Source organism: Bos indicus x Bos taurus, chromosome 7 (genome assembly GCF_003369695.1).
Source record: "Bos indicus x Bos taurus breed Angus x Brahman F1 hybrid chromosome 7, Bos_hybrid_MaternalHap_v2.0, whole genome shotgun sequence".
NCBI lineage: Eukaryota > Metazoa > Chordata > Mammalia > Artiodactyla > Bovidae > Bos > Bos indicus x Bos taurus.
The window spans coordinates 69,783,233-69,806,564 of record NC_040082.1 but is presented as its reverse complement, the minus strand read 5'-3'; the positions used below and the strand labels follow the sequence as shown (position 1 = coordinate 69,806,564).

The 23,332-nt window shown below is 39.7% G+C and overlaps 1 protein-coding gene across 1 annotated transcript; it reads left to right on the top strand.

The window, feature by feature from the left end:
• Positions 1-15,233: 15,233 nt before the first annotated feature.
• Positions 15,234-22,090, top strand: LOC113896307 (putative olfactory receptor 2W6). Its single transcript, XM_027548543.1, is given in 3 exon segments — positions 15,234-15,699; positions 15,702-16,141; positions 21,905-22,090. Coding segments are annotated over 3 exon segments (1,092 nt in total).
• The last annotated feature ends 1,242 nt before the right edge of the window (positions 22,091-23,332 follow it).

Genomic DNA, 23,332 nt, shown 5'->3' with positions numbered 1-23,332 from the left:
ACGACCCAGAGGGAGGGGAGGGGAGGGAGGAGGGTGGAGGGTTCAGGATGGGGAACACGGGTATACCTGTGGCAGATTCATTTCGATATTTGGCAAAACTAATACAATATTGTAAAGTTTAAAAAAAAAAAAAAAAGCCCTAGTATATCATACCAGAATAGCAGCGTGCTGCTTAATGATGAGAGAAAACTCTCTTTAAATGTCCAGTCTTTCCTGCCACTTTGTTGTTGTTTTTCAGTTGCTAAGTCACGTCCAACTCTTTGTATCCCCATGGACTGCAGCATGCTGGACTTCCCTGTCCTCCACTATGGCATAGAGTTTGCTCAAGTTCATGTCCACTGAGTCAGTGATGCCTTGCAACCATCTCATCCTCTGTCTCCTCCTTGTCCTCCTGCCCTCAATCTTTCCCAGCATCAGGGTCTTTTCTAGTGTAGATTTTATTCCTTTTGGGAAGCTAAATGATGAAGCAAAATTATCAGAGAGTGGCTTGGTCAACATGTAAAGTGAATAACAGGAATTTGATTTAAAATGATCAGTCTCTGACAATGAACAATATCTAACACCTGACTAGTGTTTACTATTTGCCAGGCACTCAAACATTTGCCTTCTATTACTCACTTAGATCCTTAAAACTACCTTGAGAAGAGATGGAGAAGAGAAGGAGACCTATGCTGTGACTCAGCATAGGTCACACAGCTTAATCTGGAGCCAGGGCCATGTTCCAGAGTATCTAGCTCCAGAGTTCATGCCCTTGACCCGGAGATGCATTCATGCTTTACTAAGTTATGTGCTAAGTTGCTTTAGTCATGTCAGACTCTTTGTGATCCTATATACCGTGGCCTGCTAGGCTCCACTGTCCATGGGATTCTCCAGGCGTAAATACTGGGTTGTCATGCCCTCTCCGGGGGATCTTCCTGGCCTAGGGATCAAATACACGTATCTTATGTCTCCTGCATTGGCAGCTGGGTTCTTTATTCTAGCACCACAGGGCTTTACTCACAGCTCTGAACAAAGAATGAACATGGACCCAGGTTTAGCATGATGAACTTCTAGCTAGCAGCCCCTTGGAGATATGATGTGGCCTGAAAAATGATCTGAGCTTAAACATTCTTATCATTTTCATGTACATTTAGAATTAAGAATTTGAGGAACTAATATAGCAGTGAATAAGTGCTGAAGTAGACACATTGTGATGAAGAAAAAGATCAATCAGAGATCAGACTGAGATTAGCAACATGGGATATGTATTAGGTAGGATGGTACTTGGGTGAGCCAGAGGAATAAGTAAAGGAAATCAGCCAGTAGGGAAGGAGAAACATTAATAGAAAAGCATCTTATGTGAGAAGTATCTTGTGTTTTTACAAGTTCTTTTTCTCATGAAAAGGACTGTTTGTGCTCTGGTTCCTGCCCTGAATTCCTGTGAAATCACACAGAATCAGATGCAAGTGACTGAAGTCTGAGAGCATAAGGATGTGCTGTGCTAAGTCACTTCAGCCATGTCCGACTCTTTGGGACGCTATGGACTGCAGCCTGCGAGGCTCCTCTGCCCAGGGCATTCTCCAGGCAAGAATATTGGAACAGGTTGCCATTTCTTTCTCCAGGGAATCTTCCCAACCCAGGGATAAAACCCAGGTCTCCTGCACTGCAGGCAGATTCTTTACTGTCTGAGCCACCAGGGAAGAAATGCCAAGTTCACACAGCTTCTTGTTAGAATGAGCATTAGAAACAAGACTTCTAGATGCCTGGTCTTGCTACATTTCTCATCAGTCAAGATATTGTTAACTCTGCCCCATGAAGGTGCTGGTTCAGTGGGTTAGACTCGGGATCAACAACAGAACATCTCATGTGACTCCTGCCATTGAGAAAGTCTGTACCTTGTGTGGACTTTTTCCTAGCTTTTAAAAACCAAGTCTCATTGTTTCATTCTTCTGGGTAAGAAAAAAACTTTACCAGCCGAAATTTTCTTTCAATTGCAAAATACTGACTTTTGGAACATAGACTATTCACATAATTTTCTAAAAAGTGACTTTAACACTCTGACCAAGATTTTCCTTTCTGTTGTTAACATAGTTCATAGGAGTGATTTTTACCATATTGCAGTTTCTCTGATAGAAATATTTCTTTTGAAGTTTTTGGACATTTCCCCTTACTTGGTAACTTAAGAACTTTATTAATTCATTTTCATCAAGTAGTATTGAGACTTGGTTTAATAAAATATTTTGTGAATGATAAGGACTGGAAACGCAGGCCCTGATGGTGAGTTATAATGCAGTTTGAATTCCAAAAGAAAGTGGGAGCAGAGATTGAAGGGTGGAAAAAGAGTATCAGAGGAAATCTAGTTTGTCCATAGTCAAAGAGCTTATGAATGGTAGAGTACGGAATTGAATCTGAATCTACAGAGATCTAATGTTTGGCCCTTTTTGGTTGTACCACTGGATGAGGATATAATGAATTACGCTAATTAAACAGTGAAAAAATAGTACCACATAACTGTTAGTTAAATATATAAAAGAATATTGCAGTGTTTTCTTGTGAAAGGAACAAATAAAGTTTAATTATATTTCCTGCTACTGCTGCTGCTAAGTCGCTTCAGTTGTGTCCGACTCTGTGCGACCCCATAGACGGCAGCCCACTAGGCCCCTCTGTCCCTGGAATTCTCCAGGCAAGAATACTGGAGTGGGTTGCCATTTCCTTCTCCAATGCATGAAAGTGAAAAGTGAAAGTGAAGTCACTCAGTCCTTCCCGACTCTTAGCGACTCCATGGACTGGAGCCTACCAGTCTCCTCCGTCCATGGGATTTTCCAGGCAAGAGTTATTAGTATTTGTTCTTACTACAAGCACACCTTTCACCCTCTCTTGCAAATTCCTATTACCCACTTTAAGACCCAAATAAAAATCTATCTCCTCTCAATATTGATCTATTCAGACTATGACTATACTGTATTTTTAATTTCAACAATATGGGCCATGTTTAGAAAACATGATTTGCTTATTTGGGCAATTTTCATTGTAATTGATATGAAAGATTAGGTAATTAAGTGTATAAAGGTTCAAGATAGCAACTCTGTATGCCTTATGAATTTTTCTGTATGTCAAATATTGAACAAAATGTTGAGTGTTGGGTCAGGATTCAGTTGAGTTCAGTCGCTCAGTTACATCCAACTGTTTGCGACTCCATGGACTGCAGCATGCCAAGCTTCCCTGTCCATCACCAACTTCCTGAACTTAATCAAACTATGTCCATTGAGTCGGTGATGCCATCCAACCATCTCATCCTCTGTCATCCCCTTCTCCTCCTGCCTTCAATCTTTCCTAGTATCAAGATCTTTTCAAATCACTTCTTCACATCAAGTGGCCAAAGTATTGGAGTTTCAGCTTCAGCATCAGTACTTCCAATGAACAGCCAGGACTGATTTCCTTTAGGATGGACTGATTGGATCTCCTTGCAGTCCAAGGGACTCTCAAGAGTCTTCTTCAACACCACAGTTCAAAAGCATCAATTCTTTGGCACTTACCTTCCTTTATAGTCCAACTCTAACATCCATACATGACTACTGGAAAAACCATAGATTTGACTAGATGGACCTTTGTTGGCAAGGTAATGTCTCTGCTTTTTATGCTGTCTAGGTTGGTCATAGCTCTTCTTCCAAAGAGCAAGCATCTTTTAATTTCATGGCCACAGTCACCATCTGCAGTGATTATGGAGTCCAAAATAATAAAGTTGCTCACTGTTTTCCATTGTTTCCCCATATATTTGCCATGAAGTGATGGGACTAGATGCCATGATCTTAGTTTTCTGAATATTGAGTTTTAAGCCAACTTTTTCACTCTTCTCTTTCAATTTCATCAAGAGATTCTTTAGTTCTTCACTTTCTGCCATAAGAGTTGTGTCATCTGCATATCTGAAGTTATTAATATTTCTCCCAGCAATCTTGATTCCAGCTTATGTTTCTTCCAGTCCAGCGTTTCTCATGATGTACTCTGCATATAAGTTAAATAAGCAAGGTGACAATATACAGCCTTGTTGTACTCCTTTCCCTATTTGGAACCAGTCTGTTGTTCCATGTCCAGTTCTAACTGTTGTTTCTTGACCTGCATACAGATTTCTCAGGAGGCATGTCAGGTGGTCTGGTATTTCCATCTCTTTAAGAATTTCCCACAGTTTGTTGTGACCCACATCGTTAAAGGCTTTGGCATAGTCAATAAAGCAGAAGCAGATGTTTTTCTGGAACTCTCTTGCTTTTTTGATGATCCCACAGGTATTGGTAATTTGATCTCTGGTTCCTCTGCCTTTTCTAAATCCAGCTTGAACATCTGGAAGTTCACAATTCACAAACTGTTGAAGCCTGGCTTGGAGAATTTTGAACATTACTTTGCTAGCGTATGAGATGAGTGCAATCGTGTGGTAGTTTGAGCATTCTTTGACATTGTCTTTCTTTGGGATTGGAATGAAAACTGACCTTTTCCAGTCCTGTGGCCACTGCTGAGTTTTCCAAATTTGCTGGCATAATGAGTGCAGCACTTTCACAGCATCATCTTTTAGGATTTGAAATAGCTCAACTAAAATTCCATCATCTCCACCAGCTTTGTTTGTAGTGATGCTTCCTAAGGCCCATTTGATTTCGCATTCTAGGATGTCTAGCTCAAGGTGAGTGATCACGCGATTGTGGTTATCTGGGTCATTAAGATCTTTTTTGTATAGTACTTCTGTGTATTCTTGCCACCTCTTCTTAATATCTTTTGCTTCTGTTAGGTCCATACCATTTCTGTCCTTTATCAAGCCCATCTTTGCATGAAATATTCCCTTGGTATCTTTAATTTTCTTGAAGAGATCTCTAGACTTTCCCATTCTATTTTTTCCCTCTATTTCTCTGCATTGATTACCGAGGAAGGCTTTCGTACCTCTCCTTGCTATTCTTTGGCACTCTGCATTCAAATAGGTGTATCTTTTCTTTTCTCCGTTGCCTTTTGCTTCTCTTCTTCTTTTAGCTATTTGTAAGGCCTCCTCAGACAATGATTTTGCCTTTTTGCATTTCTTTTTCTTGGGGATGCTCTTGATCATCACCTCCTTTACAATGTTACTAACCTCCGTCCATAGTTCTTCAGGTACTCTATGTATCAGGTCAAATCACTTGAACCTATATGTAACTTCCACTGTATAATTGTAAGTGATTTGATTTAGATCATACCTGAATGTCTAGTAGTTTTCCCTACTTTCTTCAATTTAAGTCTGAATTTGGCAATAAAGAGTTCATGATCTGATCCACAGTCTGCTCCCGGTCTTGTTTTTGCTGACTATATAGAGCTTCCTCATCTTTGGCTGCAAAGAATATAATCGATCTGAATCCAATATTGAATATCTGGTGATGTCCATGTGTAGAGTCATCTCTTGTGTTGTTGGAAGAGGGTGTTTGCTATGACCAGTGTGTTCTCTTGGCAAAACTCTGTTAGCCTTTGCCCTGCTTCATTTTGTACTCCAAAGCCAAATTTTCCTGTTATTCCAGGTATCTCTTGACTTCCTATTTTTGCATTCTAGACCCCTGTAATGAAAAGGGCATCTTTTTAGGGTGTTAGCTCTAGAAGGTCTTGTAGGTCTTCATAGAACCATTCAACTTCAGCTTCTTCAGCGTTACTTGTCAGGGCATAGACTTGGATTACTGTGATATTGAATGGTTTGCCTTGGAGACAAACAGAGATCATTCTATTGTTTTTGAGATTGTATCCACATACTGCATTTTGGACTCTTTTGTTGACTATGATGGTTACTCCGTTTCTTCTAAGGGATTCTTGCCCACAGTAGTAGACATATTGGTCATCTGAGTTAAATTCACCCATCCAGTCCATTTGAGTTCACAAATTCCTAAAATGTCGATGTTCACATTTACCATCTCCTATTTGACAAGTTCTAATTTACCTTGATTCATGGACCTAACATTCAAGGTTCCTATGCAATATTGCTCTTTACTGCATTGGACTTTACTTCCATCACCAGTCACATCCACAACTGGGTGTTGTTTTTGTTTTGGCTCCATCTCTCCATTCTTTCTGGAGTTATTTCTCCACTGATCTACAGTAGCGTATTGGGCACCTACCGACCTGGGGAGTTCATCTTTCAGTGTCTTATCTTTTGGTTTTTTCATACTGTTCATGGGGTTCTCAAGGCAAGAATGCTGAAGTGGTTTGTCATTTCCTTCTCCAGTGGACCACGTTTTGTCAGAACTCTCCACCATGACCCATCCGTCTTGGGTTGCCCTACATGGCATGGCTCATGGTTTCATTGAGCTAGACAAGGCTGTGGTCCACGTGATCAGATTGGTTAGTTTTCTGTTATTATGTTTTTCATTCTGTCTCTCTTCTGATGGATAAGGATAAGAGGTTTATGGAAGCTTCCTGATAAGAGAGACTGAGGAGGAAAGTGAAAGTGAAAGTGAAGTCGCTCAGTCATGTCCAACTCTCTGCGACCCCATGGACTGTACCTATCAGGCGCCTCCGTCCATGGGATTTTCCAGGCAAGAGTGCTGGAGTGGATTGCCATTTCCTTCTCCAGGGGACCTTCCCAACCTAGGGGGGAATCGAACCCGGGTCTCCCGCATTGCAGGCAGATGCTTTACCGTCTGAGCCACGGAGGAGGAAACTGAGTCTTATTCTGATGGGCGGGGCCGTGCTCAGTAAATCTTTTATCCAATTTTCTGTTGATGGGCGGGGCTGTGTTCCCTGTTGTTTGACCTGAGGCCAAACTATCGTGGAGGTAATGAAGATAATGGCCATCTCTTTCAAAAGGTCCCATGCAGCACCTAGTGCCCCTGACCCTGCAAGAGGCCACCGCCGACCCTCACCTCTGCCAGAGACTCCTGGACACTCACGGGCAAGTCTGGGTCAGTCTCTTGTGGGGTCACTGCTCCTGTCCTAAGTGTTGAGTATTGGGTCAGGATTAAGGCTTGCTAATGTAAAGATTCAGTACTTTTTTATTCTCCCTGTAAGCACAATGTAGCATTTTCAAATACAACAGAATTCAAATACAAATGCAATGGCAATGTTAGCCAAATTATTTTCTAACTCTAGATGAATAAGTGGAGAAGGCAATGGCACCCCACTCCAGTACTCTCGCCTGGAAAATCCCATGGATGGAGGAGCCTGATGAGCTGCAGTCCATGGGGTCGCTAAAAGTTGGGCACGACTGAGCGACTTCACTTTCCCTTTTCACTTTTATGCATTGGAGAAGGAAATGGCAACCCACTCCAGTGTTCTTGCCTGGAGAATCCCAGGGACCGGGGAGCCTGGTGGGCTGCCATCTATGGAGTCGCACAGAGTCGGACACGACTGAATCGACTTAGCAGCAGCAGATGAATAAGTGTTCAATCAGTCTTTTGTAATTAACCAGTACTTAGGAGAAATTATTTCTATCTCGTCTTTAAATTTGAGACATTTTAGTGATTGATTTGAAATAAAATTATTGCTTATGCTATTTGCCTTCTTCTGTACCCACCAAAAAACGCACGAGATCTCTTTCCCTTGAATCTCTAAGGGAGATATTTCTTGAATCTCTAGGGAAGAGAAGGAGACCTAAGAACTCAGGCAGTTTAATAGCATAAGCATAATTTGCTTACTAATAAATCTACAGGGGTTTAACGATAATTTCCTGACAACTTGAGAAGTTTTAAAATACCTTCCAGTGTAATATGTGAAAGGAACCCTGGGATGGGAGTGGGGGCTTACTGTCAATGACTCCCCAGTCTAGGGAGCAAGTGGAGAGATGATGTTTTCCAGAGTGATAGAATTTCATCACCCCATTTCAGTAAGTATTATGAGCTCATGATCCCCTTGTAACTGAGCTTGTTGAACACCTACATACTTACTTCTTCCTCTGGGTCAATGTTTCAGAGAAAGTTAATTTTATTTTCTCTCCTCATTTTTAGGCTGTATTTGGAGGGTAACATTAAAGCCTAGGCCAGTACTGAATTGCTCAAACAATTTGATCATGCAAATAGTTTGACCATGCGTTTTCATTCCCTAGACATTTGCTATTTTAACTCTAAAATTAGGCTTCCCTGTTAATATGCAATCATTTTTTCAGAAAACCTTCTTATCTCTATTTCCTTGTTTCCCGGATTTACCCACCCATTCTTCCGCAAACTCATTAACTTCAGTGTGAGCTGCTGAGTACATTCTCTCAGGTTACACTAAATGCTGCTATAAAAATGATTCGTATATGTGTTTATACCACTAGCAACACATTGAATCTTTTAATTTTATTTATGCGGCAATTTTCCAAAGAGCTGTGCTTTGTACAATGTGCAAAGTATTACAAAAATCTTATCTTAAATGATTTTGCAGTTTATTTTTCCTAAGACAAGGATTGATCAAAGCATTACCTTCATCAGAGCTATGGCTTATGTTTCTTTTGACCATCTCTAGTTAGAGGACTTAAAAATCTACCTTAATCAAAATGCCTTTTTTTTTGCTTTTTGCTTTGTTTTGATGTCTGCCAGCAAATAGCATGCTGTTCTTGGTCTGCCAACATAACAGGATGAGCAAGAAATCAGCTGCTGGCTTTTGTAACACATGAACTTATTAAAAGTTGAAACTCTTTTACAAGATCTTGATGAGGATAAGGGCAATCAAGAGCTGTGAGCTCTGAGCATGTGCTGTACCTTGAAAATTCTTAGAGAAATGCCCTGGTTCCCTAGGTCTACCACCTGCCCCCTAACACAGGAGGATGACTCTGGGAAGTGACTTCATCAATCCAGGGACCATCTCTCAACCCATACCTACTTATTATTTTTTTTTCTGAGAACTTAATCCAGGTCAGCATAAATGTATGATTTTGCTGCAGTGATGACAGCATATTTCCCCAAAAGACTCGCTGGCAGATGTATGCCATGTGAGATCATGGGGTCCCAGAACAAGGTCCCAGAATACTGATGCTGTTGCAAGTTTAGAATCTTTTAAACATATTTTGGAAATAATTTTGCTATTTTTCCTAATATATGTTCTGATTGTCATCAAAACATTTACAAAGTTGTATTTATTTTTAATTGGAGGATAACCCTCCTACTATTTTCAATGACTTATGAAAACCATAATTTGATTTTTAGTGGATACGACTTTCTCTAATGAATATTCTAACAAATGCTTCCCATAGCTAACATGCAGAGTCTACCTTTAGGAGATAAATATTAAAACCTCTGTATTTTACCAAAAAGTACTTAAAGATTTTTCAGTAATTACATATAGTCAGAAATTATAAATTTGTCGGAATTTTGACAGAAATTCATTCTGATAAGATATAGAATTAGAATAAGTGAATAGTTGAATTTACTAAATGTACCCCTTTTCTTTATAAAGAGAAAGAGATCTCAAAGCCATTTTTCCATTACAAAGGCCTTCATGTCAACAAGTTTCATCATTAAATATGATTCCAATTTGTAGATGTGGTTCCAAATAGAATTCTAACTAAAGCAAATAATAACTTTATTTCATACAACTCCATCATTCTTTGTCTTTGTTTCCCTTTTATTAATATCAACTTTGCAATGTTGTATTGGTTTCTGCTATACATCAACATGAATCAGCCATAGGTATACATATATCCCCTCCACCTTAAACCCCCCTCCTTCCTCCCATCCTATCCCACTTCTCTGTATTGTCACAGAGCACTGTGTTGAGCACCTGCATCATACAGCAAATTCCCACTGGCTATCTCTTTTACATATGGTAATATATATGTTTCCATTGCTACTCTCTCAATTTGTCCCACCCTTTCCTTCCCCCACTTTGTCCACAAGTCTGTACTCCAAGTTTACATCTTTATTGCTGCCCTATGAATAGATTCATCACTACCATTTTTATATGCTTTTCTCTTTCTGACTTACTTCACGCTGTATAACAGGCTCTAGGTTCATCCACATCAGTAGAACTGACTCAAATTTGTTCCTCTTTATGGCTGAGTAATATTTCATTGTATATACGTAAAACAACATCTTTATCTATTCATCTGTTGATGGACATCTAGGTTCATGAAAACATTTGAGTGTTTTTAAATAGCATAATTTCAGAGACTGCTCTGAAAAACACTGTGATATAATTGTTAATATTTCCTTGTATGATGAAATTAATTCTGATGATTATACTCAGGTCTTGGGGTGTATGGATATATATTTCAGATCCTAGGATAAACGGCTTCAAGCCCTATAGCAGTTTCATAGATCTGACTAGTAAGTTATCACTATAATGGATAATGAGGGAGGTCTGTGGTTGCTGGTTTTAGAAAAGGCAGAGGAACCAGAGATCAAATTGCCAACATCCACTGGATCATGGAAAAAGCAAGAGAGTTCCAGAAAAACATCTATTTCTACTTTATTGACTATGTCAAAGCCTTTGACTGTGTGGATCACAATCAACTGTGGAAAATTCTGAAAGAGATGGGAATACCAGACCTCTTGAGAAATCTGTATGCAGGTCGGGAAGCAACAGTTAGAACTGGATATGGAACAACAGACTGGTTCCAAATAGGAAAAGGAGTACGTCAAGGCTGTATATTACCACCCTGCTTATTTAACTTATATGCAGAGTACATCATGAGAAACGCTGGACTGGAAGAAACACAAGCTGGAATCAAGATTGCTGGGAGAAATATCAATAACCTCAGATATGCAGATGACACCACCCTTATGGCAGAAAGTGAAGAGGAACTAAAAAGCGTCTTGATGAAAGTGAAAGTGGAGAGTGAAAAAGTTGGCTTAAAGCTCAACATTCAGAAAACGAAGATCATGGCATCCGATCCCATCACTTCATGGGAAATAGATGGGGAAACAGTGTCAGACTTTATTTTTTGGGGCTCCAAAATCACTGCAGATGGTGACTGCAGCCATGAAATTAAAAGACACTTACTCCTTGGAAGGAAAGTTATGACCAACCTAGATAGCATATTCAAAAGCAGAGACATTACTTTGCCAACAAAGGTCCGTCTAGTCAAAGCTATGGTTGTTCCTGTGGTCATGTATGGATGTGAGAGTTGGACTGTGAAGAAGGCTGAGCACTGAAGAATTGATGCTTCTGAACTGTGGTGTTGGAGAAGACTCTTGAGAGTCCCTTGGACTGCAAGGAGATCCAACCAGTCCATTCTGAAGGAGATCAGCCCTGGGATTTCTTTGGAGGGAATGATGCTGAAGCTAAAACTCCAGTACTTTGGCCACCTCATGCAAAGAGTTGACTCGTTGGAAAAGACTCTGATGCTGGGAGGGATTGGGAGCAGGAGGAGAAGGGGACAACAGAGGATGAGATGGCTGGATGGCATCACTGACTTGACGGATGTGGGTCTGAGTGAACTCCGGGAGTTGGTGATGGACAGGGAGGCCTGGCGTGCTGCGATTCATGGGGTCGCAGAGTCTGACACGGCTGAGCGACTGAACTGAACTGAACTGAATGGTTAGAAAAGAATATTTTTTCAGAATAAACTTTCTAGCTTTCTACATATTTTTTTTAATTTTAAATTAATTTTATTTTATTTTTAAACTTTACATAATTGTATTAGTTTTGCCAAATATCAAAATGAATCCACCACAGGTATACATGTGTTCCCCATCCTGAACCCTCCTCCCTCCTCCCTCCCCATACCATCCCTCTGGGTCATATTTTCTCAATATTTAATAGTCTCTGTTTGAACATAGTTCCCAAAAACTTACATGATTAGATAACAGTGCAAAGTAACATAAAAATCAGAAAGCCCTGACAAAACACAAATCTGGTGTTATTAATTCTGTTCCTTGGTGAAGGAAATGTAGCTACAAAGAATTAAAATTCACTCAAATAACCCTCTTTAGACAGCCGTGATCTCTAAGATATGGTAAATTGTCCCAGGTGACTTAGATGCTCAGTTCCATTTCCAGTGCCTAAAGCATCATAACAAATATCTTATAATTCTAGGGGCTCCTTCTTAGGAAGCATGCTGTCATCTGGGAAATGTGTAGATTATCTCCCTTCCAGATACCATATTTCTTCTGAGTTCACAATGGTCTTTTCCCCACATTTAGTTCTCCCACCCTGTTTTATTTTCTTCTTCCTCCAGTTTTGCTGAGAAATACTCGACATATATTACAGTGTAACTTTAAGGCATACAGCATTTTTAAGGCATGAAAAGTGAAAGTGAAGTCGCTCAGTTGTGTCCCACTCTTTGTGACCCCATGGCTCCTCAGTCCATGGAATTTTCCAGGCAAGAATACTGGAGTGGGCTGCCATTTCCTTCTCCAGAGGATCTTCCCAACCCAGGGATTGAACCCGGGTCTCCCGCATTGCGGGCAGACTCTTTACCATCTGAGCCACCAGGGAAGTCTAAGGCATACAGGTTTGATTTACATATACTGTGAATTGATTATCAAGATAGGCTCAGCAAACATCTATTTTCTCATATAGGTACAATTAAAATTAAAAAAGGAAGAAAATAATAAGAAAGAAAAAAATAACCTCCTTGTGATGAGAACACTCAGGATTTATTCTCTTAACAACTTATCTATGTATCATACAGCAGTGTTAGCTATAGTCTTCATGTTGAAACTTATATCCCTAGTACTTATTATTTATTTTGTAAGTGGAAGTTTATATGTTTTGACCACCTTCTTCCAATTTTGTCTCCTACTACATTCCACCTCTGGTAACCACAAGCCTGATCTCTTTTGCTATGCATGTGTTTGTTTGTTTAATTCCCCATGCAAGTAGATCATAGAGTATATGTCTTTCTCTGTGACTTATTTCACTTAGCTCAGTGCCTTTGAGGTCCATCCATGTTGTCACAAATGGTAGGACTTCCTCGTTTTATGACTGAATAATACTGAAAACTTCATTATTCTTTCATCCATTGATGGGCACTTTGGTTATTTCTATATCTTTTTTCTTGTAAATAATGCTGCAATAATTCTTGTATAATGTGGCAGTATATACATATGTCTCCATCAGGGTTATTCTTTTCATCTTCTTTGGATTTAGTCTCAAAAGTGGAATTGCTCAATCATATTAAATTTGTATTAAGTTTTGGAGGATCCTTTATATGTTTTCCATAGCAGCTGCACTATATATGATTATACATATAATACACATATGTATTAAACAAATCTGGAATAATAAAGTAGGGAAAAAAGTATACACATGAAATAATTATCTATAATTGTCTATGAGTGAATGGGATTATGGAATTTATTTTCTTCAATTGTCTTTGCTTTCTTGTTTTTCTGTAATAAACACATATTGTTTTTATGAGAAGGATTGTTTTCAAGTAATTAAGAAACTAACTAAAAGGCCCTTGTCTTTAGGGCATCACTCTTCAGTCAAAAATAAGAAAGAAAAAGAAATCTTGTTCTTTTATATACAGTGTTTACAAATCACAAGTTTCCTTACAAAGTGTTTCTTTTTTTGAAATGCAGTTAATGATTCTTCTACTAGAAAAAAAATTTTGTCCTGTCCATGTTACGATTTTCAAGCTTGCAATTTGTGCTGACCTAGTTTCACTCTCAGTGTGTATACTCACTAGGAGATCTGTAGATATGATGCACTCATAGCAGACCATCCCTTAGGTTGGTTTGCTACAATTTTCAAGTTAATTTTTTAAAAAAATTCTGACTCTAATTGTTCTTTGCAGGTAGATTCATTTCAGACAATAATTCTTTTCTGAGTCTACAGCCCTTTCTGATTGCACCACAAGTGAACACTCTCTACATGTGGACAGCAGAGCTGTGGAAGGCCACAATGATGCATTTACTCTCCATTTGAACTGTATCCTAGTTTCTCTAGCCACTGGGTCCTTGTCAACTCCAAATGTGCTGATGTAGAAAATTATATCCATACAGCTAACATTTAATGGTTGACATGGAGACTTTTTTTTCCCATTAATTTCTAAATCCTAGGAGAGTTCTATATTTCCAGGCCAAACACTTGACTGGTGTCTATTTGACAATGTAAACATTCAGTTAACTCTCACTGTACCAATGCAGGTCAGAAACAAACCTGCAAAAATAACCTTGCACAGTTATCCTGATTTTTCCTTTTAATTGGTCTCTGTGCATAGTATTATATTGAGCTGAAATGCATAGAACACCTCTCACTTGTTTTCCTTTATCTATTTCTTTTATTCATTTGGAGTATTTGGAAACAAACTCTTAGACATTAGACCATTTCTGTTTCATACTTTAATATGTATCTCTAAACAAGAACATGTCTCATCTTTCTGCCTGTTTTGTGAACGTTCCTGTCAGGTACAAAACACACAAATAAAACCCCTTACCTTTGCGCAAACAAAGCTGCTTTTGGTCTCATGGATAATGTCACTGTAACCACTGGTTCAAGAGACTGGACCAAATCATGAACAATTCAGAAGCAAGTAAATTTGGGGCTTTCTTATTTCAAGTTTCTATTGACCCCCACCCCATGTTGTTACTTCCCTTACAATGTATTGGTATTGTGAGTATCTTGTAAATAGATACTGTGTCTGAGTCTCATCTATACTTGTAGCTTACAGTGCAGTATCTGGCCCATGGTCAGTCACAAATACATTTTTTAATTTGATTTTAAATATAGTTATGAAAATATGAGCACTGATAATATTAATTGAAGCTATTGTTCCATAAATTTAAGGGGGAATTTATCAGTTAGTAAACAGGAAATGGGCTCAATGTTAGCAGAGTCTGACAAAAGTATGCTTGCCACCCCTCGAATTACTTTATTTCTGATTATATCAGTATATATAGATTTAAAAGATTTATTCACTTAACTCACTTGACCATATTAGAGGCTACTGAAGAAAAAGTTATAACTTCCATTCCTTTACAGTCAAATGTCTTTGTTTAAGGGCTTCCCCAGTAGCTCAGCGGTAGCAAATCCGCCAGCAATGCAGGAGCCACAGGAGATGTGGGTTTGATCCCTGGGTCTGGAAGATCCCCTGGAGGAGGGCATGGCAACCCACTCCAGTATTCTTGCCTGGAGAATCTCATTGACAAGGGAGTGTGGCCAGCTACAGTTCATAGGGTCACAAAGAGTTGGACATGACTGAAACGAATTAGGATGCATGCACGCATCTTTACTTAATGCCTTGCCCTGCAATTCCCAATAATCAGCTGGAAACAGTCCATTTAAATAGTGTGGGTAGCAAAATAAAAAGCGTTCTTACTGTGGGGATAAAATAAGATGCACCTTTTCTGTATGGATAATAGAACACATATTAAAATAGGTTTATCAAGCCAAAGGTGATGGAGAGAAACAATGAGAGCTCTGGAGGAGATTTCATTTTGCTTGGGTTCTCTGACCGGCTGAAGCTGGAGATGGTCCTGTTTTTTGTCAACATGATCTTTTACTTTCTGGCTGTTGCTGGCAACTCCACGATCATCTTTCTCTCCCTGGTGGACCCTCAATTGCATACCCCTATGTACTTCTTCCTCAGCAACCTGTCTCTCCTGGATCTCTGCTACACAACCAGCAGCATTCCCCAGATGTTGGTCAACCTCTGGGGCCCATACAAAACCATCACCTATGTGGGTTGTGTCATCCAGCTCTTTGCCTTCCTCTCTGTGGGGGGCATTGAGTGCATTCTACTCTCTGTCATGGCCTACGACCACTTTGTGGCTGTGTGCAAGCCACTTCAGTACATGGCCATCATGCACCCACAGCTGTGCCTGCAGCTGGCAGCCTTCGCATGGCTTAGTGGGATTGCCAACTCATCTTGATGTCCCCACTGACGATGTCCCTGGGGAGGTGTGGTCACCGTCACATCAATCACTTTGTGTGTGAGATGCCAGCTATCATTCGAATCTCCTGTGTGGACACCAGTTGGGTTGAAGGCTTGGGTTTCTTCCTGGCTATTCCCATCGTTCTTGTGCCTCTCACAATGATACTAGTCTCCTACGGTTATATTGCAGCTGCGGTGCTGCGGATGCAGTCTGCAGCCGGGAGGCAAAAGGCCTTTAACACCTGCTCCTCCCACATGGTCGTGGTATCTCTTTTCTACAGCAGCATCATCTACATGTATATGCAGCCTGGGAATACAGCGAGCCAGGACCAGGGCAAGTTTCTCACCCTCTTCTACTGCCTAGTGACCCCTACTCTGAATCCCTTCATCTACACGCTGAGGAACAAGGATGTGAAGTGGGCCGTGCGGAAGGTTCTTGGGAAAGACCGCAGCCTGTTGGATGCAGGAAAGCACTGATGTAGGCAGGAAGGCACTGATGTAGGCAGGCAGTACTCATCCTGAGGTTCTTTCGTCCATGAAAACTGCTCTGTTCCAGGACAATAACAATGCACAATTCCTTGTATAATGCTGAAATGTTATAAAGCAGGGTCTTCTCTCTTTCAGGGGCCCTTTACTCAATAACTTGTTTCCTTGCTTGCAGATAGACCCTCTATTTTCTGCAAAATGACAGAGTTATCATAGTTACAAAAGATAATGTGCCAGCTAATCACAAAGGATAATGTACTACTCAGTGGAGTTTTACAGGGAGATAATTGTTTCTTTGCAGCTAACTTGTGACTCTGATTCCAGAGATTTGTAATGTCAATTTCAGGTCAGACACACAGGAAAGGAGGCATTGTGTCAGAACAATACGTGTGTGGACATGTATGTGTGTGCGTGTGTTTGTGTGTGTGTGTGTGTACGTGAGAGAGAATGACCATTATTTTGTGTTTGTTGTTGTTGTTCAGTCACCAAGTCATGTGCATCTTTGAGACCCCATGGATTGTAGCACACCAGGCTTCCCTGTCCTTCACCATCTCTTGGAGTTTGCTCAAATTCATGTCCATTGAGTCGGTGATATCATCTAACCATCTCATTCCCTGTCATCCCTTTCTTTTCCTTATTTTTAGGGGCACACTTGTTCTATTTAGGGGTACACTTGTTCTATTTCATATAGAAATAGTTCTGAATTTTTAGTTCTGAATTTTTCAGACCTCCATGGATATGATACTGTTGATTCTTCAGGCCACTGCTTGCCTTCTTCTGTCCTGTGTAAGCAATTTGTAGCTGTTTCAGTTATAGCAATATTTCTTTTTAATTTTAGGTCATATGTCCCTTACTTATCATGAAATCAATTCAATGAATTTTAACAAGCATTTAAAAGTGAGTTAACACAAAATAGATTAGAAAATTTTAGAGGATCACACAGAGTAAGGTGAATCAATTGTGTGAGTGTGCATGTCTGTTAAATACGTGTCTTACTGTGAACCATGGACACAAAAGTTTGAAAGTCACCTCCTTAAAGAGTCTCTATTGGAAAAAGCTCCTAAGCAAGCTGTATATCTCCACTGGAGAAACCATTAGGGATACAAGTTTCAATAATTCAAAAACAGAGGGTCATTGAAGGAGAATAGTGGTGTGGTAGCACATGGACAGGAAGAGTCTGGGAAACAAGGGAAACACAACTGCTTGATATAAAAGAGTTTTCCAGGACAAATGATGATGATGATGACAATGCTGACAATGAAACTAATTATTATGAAAATAGAGATGTGTTTTGTCAACTCATGCATTTTCACTTTTGACATTTCTGAAGTAAAAATGATTCAAGATTTAATGGCAAGTCATAGTTAGCTTCACATTATTTTTTTTCTTAGACTTGACAGTGTAAAGTGAAAATAAGAAACTTTGAATAAGTTTTAAAATAATAAAATGTCAACTATTTTCAGGAACTAGTTAGTCTTTATGATGGTTAACTTGTGTTAACAAGTGTCAACTTGTCTAGGTCATAGTACCTAAAATAGAACAGGTCTTATCTGATCAGTTGAAGGTCTTAGAAAGAGGTCACCAGAGGAAGAGGAAGAGGGAATTCTGCTCCCAAACTGCCTTTGGACTCTAGTTACAACATCACCTCTTTCCTGGGTTTTTAGCTAGCTCTGTAGATTTCAAACTTGCCAGCCGCCTATACCACATGAGCCAATTCCTAAAATTCTCTTTCTTATGTAGATATATAATCTCTCCTTCTCTCTCACCCCCTCTCTAAATATCTATCTCAGCTCAGTTCAGTTCAATCGCTCAGTCCTGTCCGACTCTTTGCGACCCCATGAATCGCAGCACGCCAGGCCTCCCTGTCCATCACCAACTCCCGGAGTTCACTCAGACTCACGTCCATCAAGTCAGTGATGCCATCCAGCCATCTCATCCTCCGTCGTCCCCTTCTCCTCCTGCCCCCAATCCCTCCCAGCATCAGAGTCTTTTCCAATGAGTCAACTCTTCACATGAGGTGGCCAAAGTACTGGAGTTTCAGCTTTAGCATCATTCCTTCCAAAGAAATCCCAGGGCTGATCTCCTTTAGAATGGACTGGTTGGATCTCCTTGCAGCCCAAGGGACTCTCAAGAGTCTTCTCCAACACCACCTACAAATCTCCCTACCTCTACATATCCTATTAGCTCTCTTTCTCTGAGAACCCTGACTAATACAGTCTCTATCAGTACTTTCCAAAAATCTTATATAAAATTAAGTATGTCTCAGTTAACCTTTGCATAAGCTTTATGTAATTTTCAAACCCTAAATTCTTTAGGTTTATACCCCATTTCATGTTTTCCCTGCATATTCAAATAGCTGTTTCCTCAGACAAGATAAAATTTGCCTTTTTGTTTTTTTGCTCAGATTTTCTCTTTGAATTGTCAGAAGTTAAAAAATTGTGGGTATTGCAGAAAATAAAGAGGACAAGTGAGCCTACGTCTACAGTACTATTTTTATTTTTTGATTTCTCCAAGTAAAAGGAAGTTTGTTTCAATTTTTCTTTCTTTGTGTCTCATAAAGTCTCTGAATTTTTTTCACTGTTTTGTCTATTGATAGTTTTGATACGTTTATGCTTGTATCTCCCAGGCTTTGTATACCATCTCTTTGTAGCTTTTGGTACATCAAATGCATTTAGTGTGGGCCTGTATAAACAACAGGGCTTCCCTGATAGCTCAGTTGGTAAAGAATCCACCTGCAATGCAGGAGACCCTGGTTCAATTCCTGGGTTGAGAAGATCCACTGGAGAAGTGATAGGCTACCCACTCCAGTATTCTTGGGCTTCCAATGGGCAATGCAGGAGACCTGGGTGGATCCCTGGGTTGGGAAGGTCCTCTGGAGAAGGGAAAGGCTACCCACTCCAGTATTCTGGCCTGGAGAATTCCATGGACTGTATAGTCCATGGGGTCACCAAGAGTCAGACACCATTGAGCAACTTTCACTTACTCACTTCACTCTAGATAAACAACAGTCTTAGAATAAGATTTTATGCTATATTGAAATAAATCATATAAAATAGTAATTAATCATTCAAAATTATATTCATTTTTTTCCTGGAAAACAAAAACAGCCTGATAAGCACTTCTAATGTACCCATTTAAAAAAATATAGCTGAAGTGTAAAGTATATCAAGATTGATAAAAATCAATTAGGATAAGGTTGCTCGCATTTTCAATGATTTATGAAAACCATAATTTGATTTTTAGTGAACACAGCTTTCTCTAATATATATTCTAGCAAATGCAACTTCACAAAGCTAGCAAACAGAATCTACCTATAGGAGATAGATATTAAAACCTCTGTATTTTACCAAAATGTACTTAATGGCTTTTAAGTAATTATATGTATACAGAAATTGTTCTTTATTATGATGACACAGAATTTTTCATCACAAAAATGTCAATATTATTAACTTTCCAACACTGTTTTGAGTTTTAAATCAACAAATACTGTGATTGCTCTGTGAACTTGATTCATCTTTTTAGAGCAGCACTGTGTGCTAGTTAGCCTAACCTCCAGGAATAGATCTCATTTAAAGATCTCATTTTAGGAATGAGTAAATGCATGATTGGACATATGAAAAAAGAAAGTAAAAATATTCTACTGAATGAAAAAATAACGTTATATTTCTTGTAAACTGAAGGCATAGAGCTGAGTAGGAAAGTTGATATTTCTGTAATTAGAGATGAATCTGTATAGTATGTTACTGATGAAATCTCTAATTGGCTGGAAATCCAGCTAAAAGTTCTACTCTTGAGACATTTGCATCTTTATATTCCTCCTCCTGAAGCAGTATGAATTGCTTTTTGCTCACAACATTTCTGGCACCAAATGTGTGAGATTATTCCACATCAATAACCAATATTCCAACTCTCCAAAGACCAGCTGTATATCTGATAATTCAATTTAATTCTGACACTAAGTACACCTGAATTTAACACCAGATCCCACTGATTTAAGAGCAAAGTCCTGCACAAGATCCCTACCCCCTGCCCGGCCCCAGTTCAAAAGTCAGTTGCAAGTTCTAGATTGCCACAAACCACCAACTGACTATAATCATAGACTGCCAGGACCTGTCCTTTGGTCAGGTTAAGTGATTTTCTAGAATGACTTACAGAACTCAGGGAACATTAAGTGTACTGGTTTATTATATAGAATATAAATGAAGAGGTACATAGGATGAGTCCTGAGCAAAGGAGTTTCTGCAAAGTTTGGGGTTCACTACCTTCTTGCCACATAGATTTATTCACCATCCTGGAGCTTTCCAAATCCTAGTGTTTAAGGTTTTTATATAGGTCCATTGCATAGGCATGATTGATTAAGTAAAAACTGACCATTGGTGCCTATTTTCCAGCTACTCCCCCTCCCCAGAGGTTGGATGTGGGGCTGAAAGTTCCAGCCTTCTAATCATATGGTTGGTTCCTCTGACACCCAGACTCCATCCTGAAGCTATCCAAGGACTCTAGGTTGAGTTATTTCATTGTCATAAACTCAGGTATGGTTGAAACGGACTTGTTATGAATAACAGAAGTCGTTCTTCTCACTGTTAGCACTCAGAAAATTCCAAGGGTCCTAGAAGCTCAGTGCCAAGACTCAGGATAAGAAAAATCTACCTATTTCTTATTACACCACAGGGGATTATAAGAAAAATGGCAGAGATAACTATGGATAAATATGCTAGACTTATATATCAGCCTAAAATCTTGATTTGTTGTTGATCAGTGGCTCAGTTGTGTCCTGCTTTTTGCATCCCCATGGACTGCAGCATGCCTGGCTTCCCTGTCCTTCACTGTCTTCCAGAATTTGCTCAAACTCATGTCCATTGAGTCACTTTGTAATTATCTAACTGCTACGAGGTCAATAATATCTACATCACTGAGTCACTACAAATATTGGTGGGGAAAGGCAAAGGACTTCGCACAAATTAGCCACCCTTAATTGCAGACATTCTATAAAATATTAACAAAATAATATAACAATTAACATATGTACCTACATAAACAATTTACAATACCATAACCAGCATACATATACATATAAAACTATAGAAACAACCAAACAATATAATTATGAACAAAAATGAAAACAGAAAATACTTTATCTTTATCTTGGCCTGAAAACAGTATGAGTACATCCAACTCAATTGGTCACCTAATTTGAACTCAAGAAATTTTGTACAGAGATGACGTCCCCAATATTCTGCCCCTCTGAATCATTTATTTCTTATTCTCTCATTTTTAAAAAATAACTTTGATCCCTTTAAACCAGCTTCCTCCTCACAAGTGATGAGTTTCTAAATATCACCTCGTGTCCCTCCGGAACCACAATTCTGTAATACAGTGTGCCTAAGTGCCTTCTTCACAGTCTTGTTCCTTAGCGTGTAAATCAGGGGGTTCAGCATTGGGGTGACCACAGTGTAGAAGAGGGCCACAAGCTTACCTTCCTCATGAGAGTTTCTCTTGGCAGGCTGGAGATACATGAAAATGATGCTCCCGTAAAACAGAGTCACTACTGCCACATGGGACGAGCAGGTATTGAATGCCTTTCTCCACCCTTCTGCTGACCTGATCGTCAACACAGCCCAGGCAATACGGCTGTATGAGACCAGAATGAGACCCAGAGGCAAGACAACAAAGATAAAGCTGGCCACGTACATCTCTACTTCATTGAAGCTGGTATCCACACAAGCCAGCTGCATAATGAGGGGCATCTCACAGAAAAAGTGGTCAATGCGATTGTTCCCACAGAGAGGCAGGAGCATGGTGAGCGTGGAACCTACCATGCTGGTGGTCAGACCCCCAAGCCACGAGGCAAAAGCCAGGCTGCGGCAAAGCTTTGGATGCATGATGACAGTGTAGTGGAGTGGCCTGCAGATGGCAGCATAGCGATCGTAGGACATGACTGCCAGGAGGACACATTCAGTTGCCCCCAACCAGTGGGAGATATAGAACTGGATCACACACCCTCCATAGCTTATGGTTTTCTGTGGTCCCCAGAGGTTGACCAGGAGTTGTGGGACGATGCTTGTGGTGAAGCTAATGTCCAGGAAGGAAAGGTTGACAAGAAAGAAGTACATAGGAGTGTGGAGATGCACATCCATGCAGGAGACCACAATGATGACGCCATTACCCAAGACAGACACCACATAAATCCCCAAGACAAAGATAAAAAGGATGGGTTCTAGAGAGGGTCGTTCAGAGAAGCCCAGCAGAATAAAAACTTCTGGAAAACTTACATTGGCTATTTCCATCATCACATACAGCTAAATGTAGGGCAAACAAATCACCTGCAAATGAGTGGGGGGCACAGGGTATGAGGCATATAATGATTATATTAGTTAGCAAACTTTAAACATAAATTTATATCCTTTGTTCCTGAAAGCATCTGATCAACTGTTTCATGGGTAATGGTCCATCAATTTCTTGAATGTCAGTTTGGAGTGTGTGCCAAGTGATATGGAAATATGCATAGCCTGGGGAAAAATGGATGCATGCATAATTCTTGGCACTGAGTTTTTATTGAAATATTACTTGTAGTAACAAATTTGGAATCAACCTAAATTTTTAGAGATAAGGTTTTCATTGGGTGGAGGATGGCATTTCATGTGATGAGACACAGCACAGATATTAAAATTGAGCCTGTGCTACTTCCTGACTCAGTTAGTAGCCACATGAGTTCATCTTGACATTTCTCCTTCTGTCAAATCTCACAAACATTTGCAAATTTTTGTCTTATTATTAAATATAGCCAGCTTGTCATCACTTCTCACCACCTCTGCTGCTTCTACCTTGATGTTTGCTGTTATCATTTACCACCTGAACTGTTGCTGTAACATCCTAGCTTGTCTTCCTGCTTCCCTGTTACTTCCTTTCAAAGTATCCTCAACACAGTATCCAGAAGATTATGTTAAAATGTAATATGGTCATAATCGGTCCACTGCTTTCTTATCATAGAAAAAGGCTTGCAGTGGTTTTCCTCCAAGGTAGCCACATGCTCATATTCCTCTCTTCCTTAAGGTTGGTTTTAAAACGTCATCTTTTACTGAAGGTTTCCCTCACTGTGTTTTTAAAATAGAAAATAACAGCTCTCTCCCATCTCCC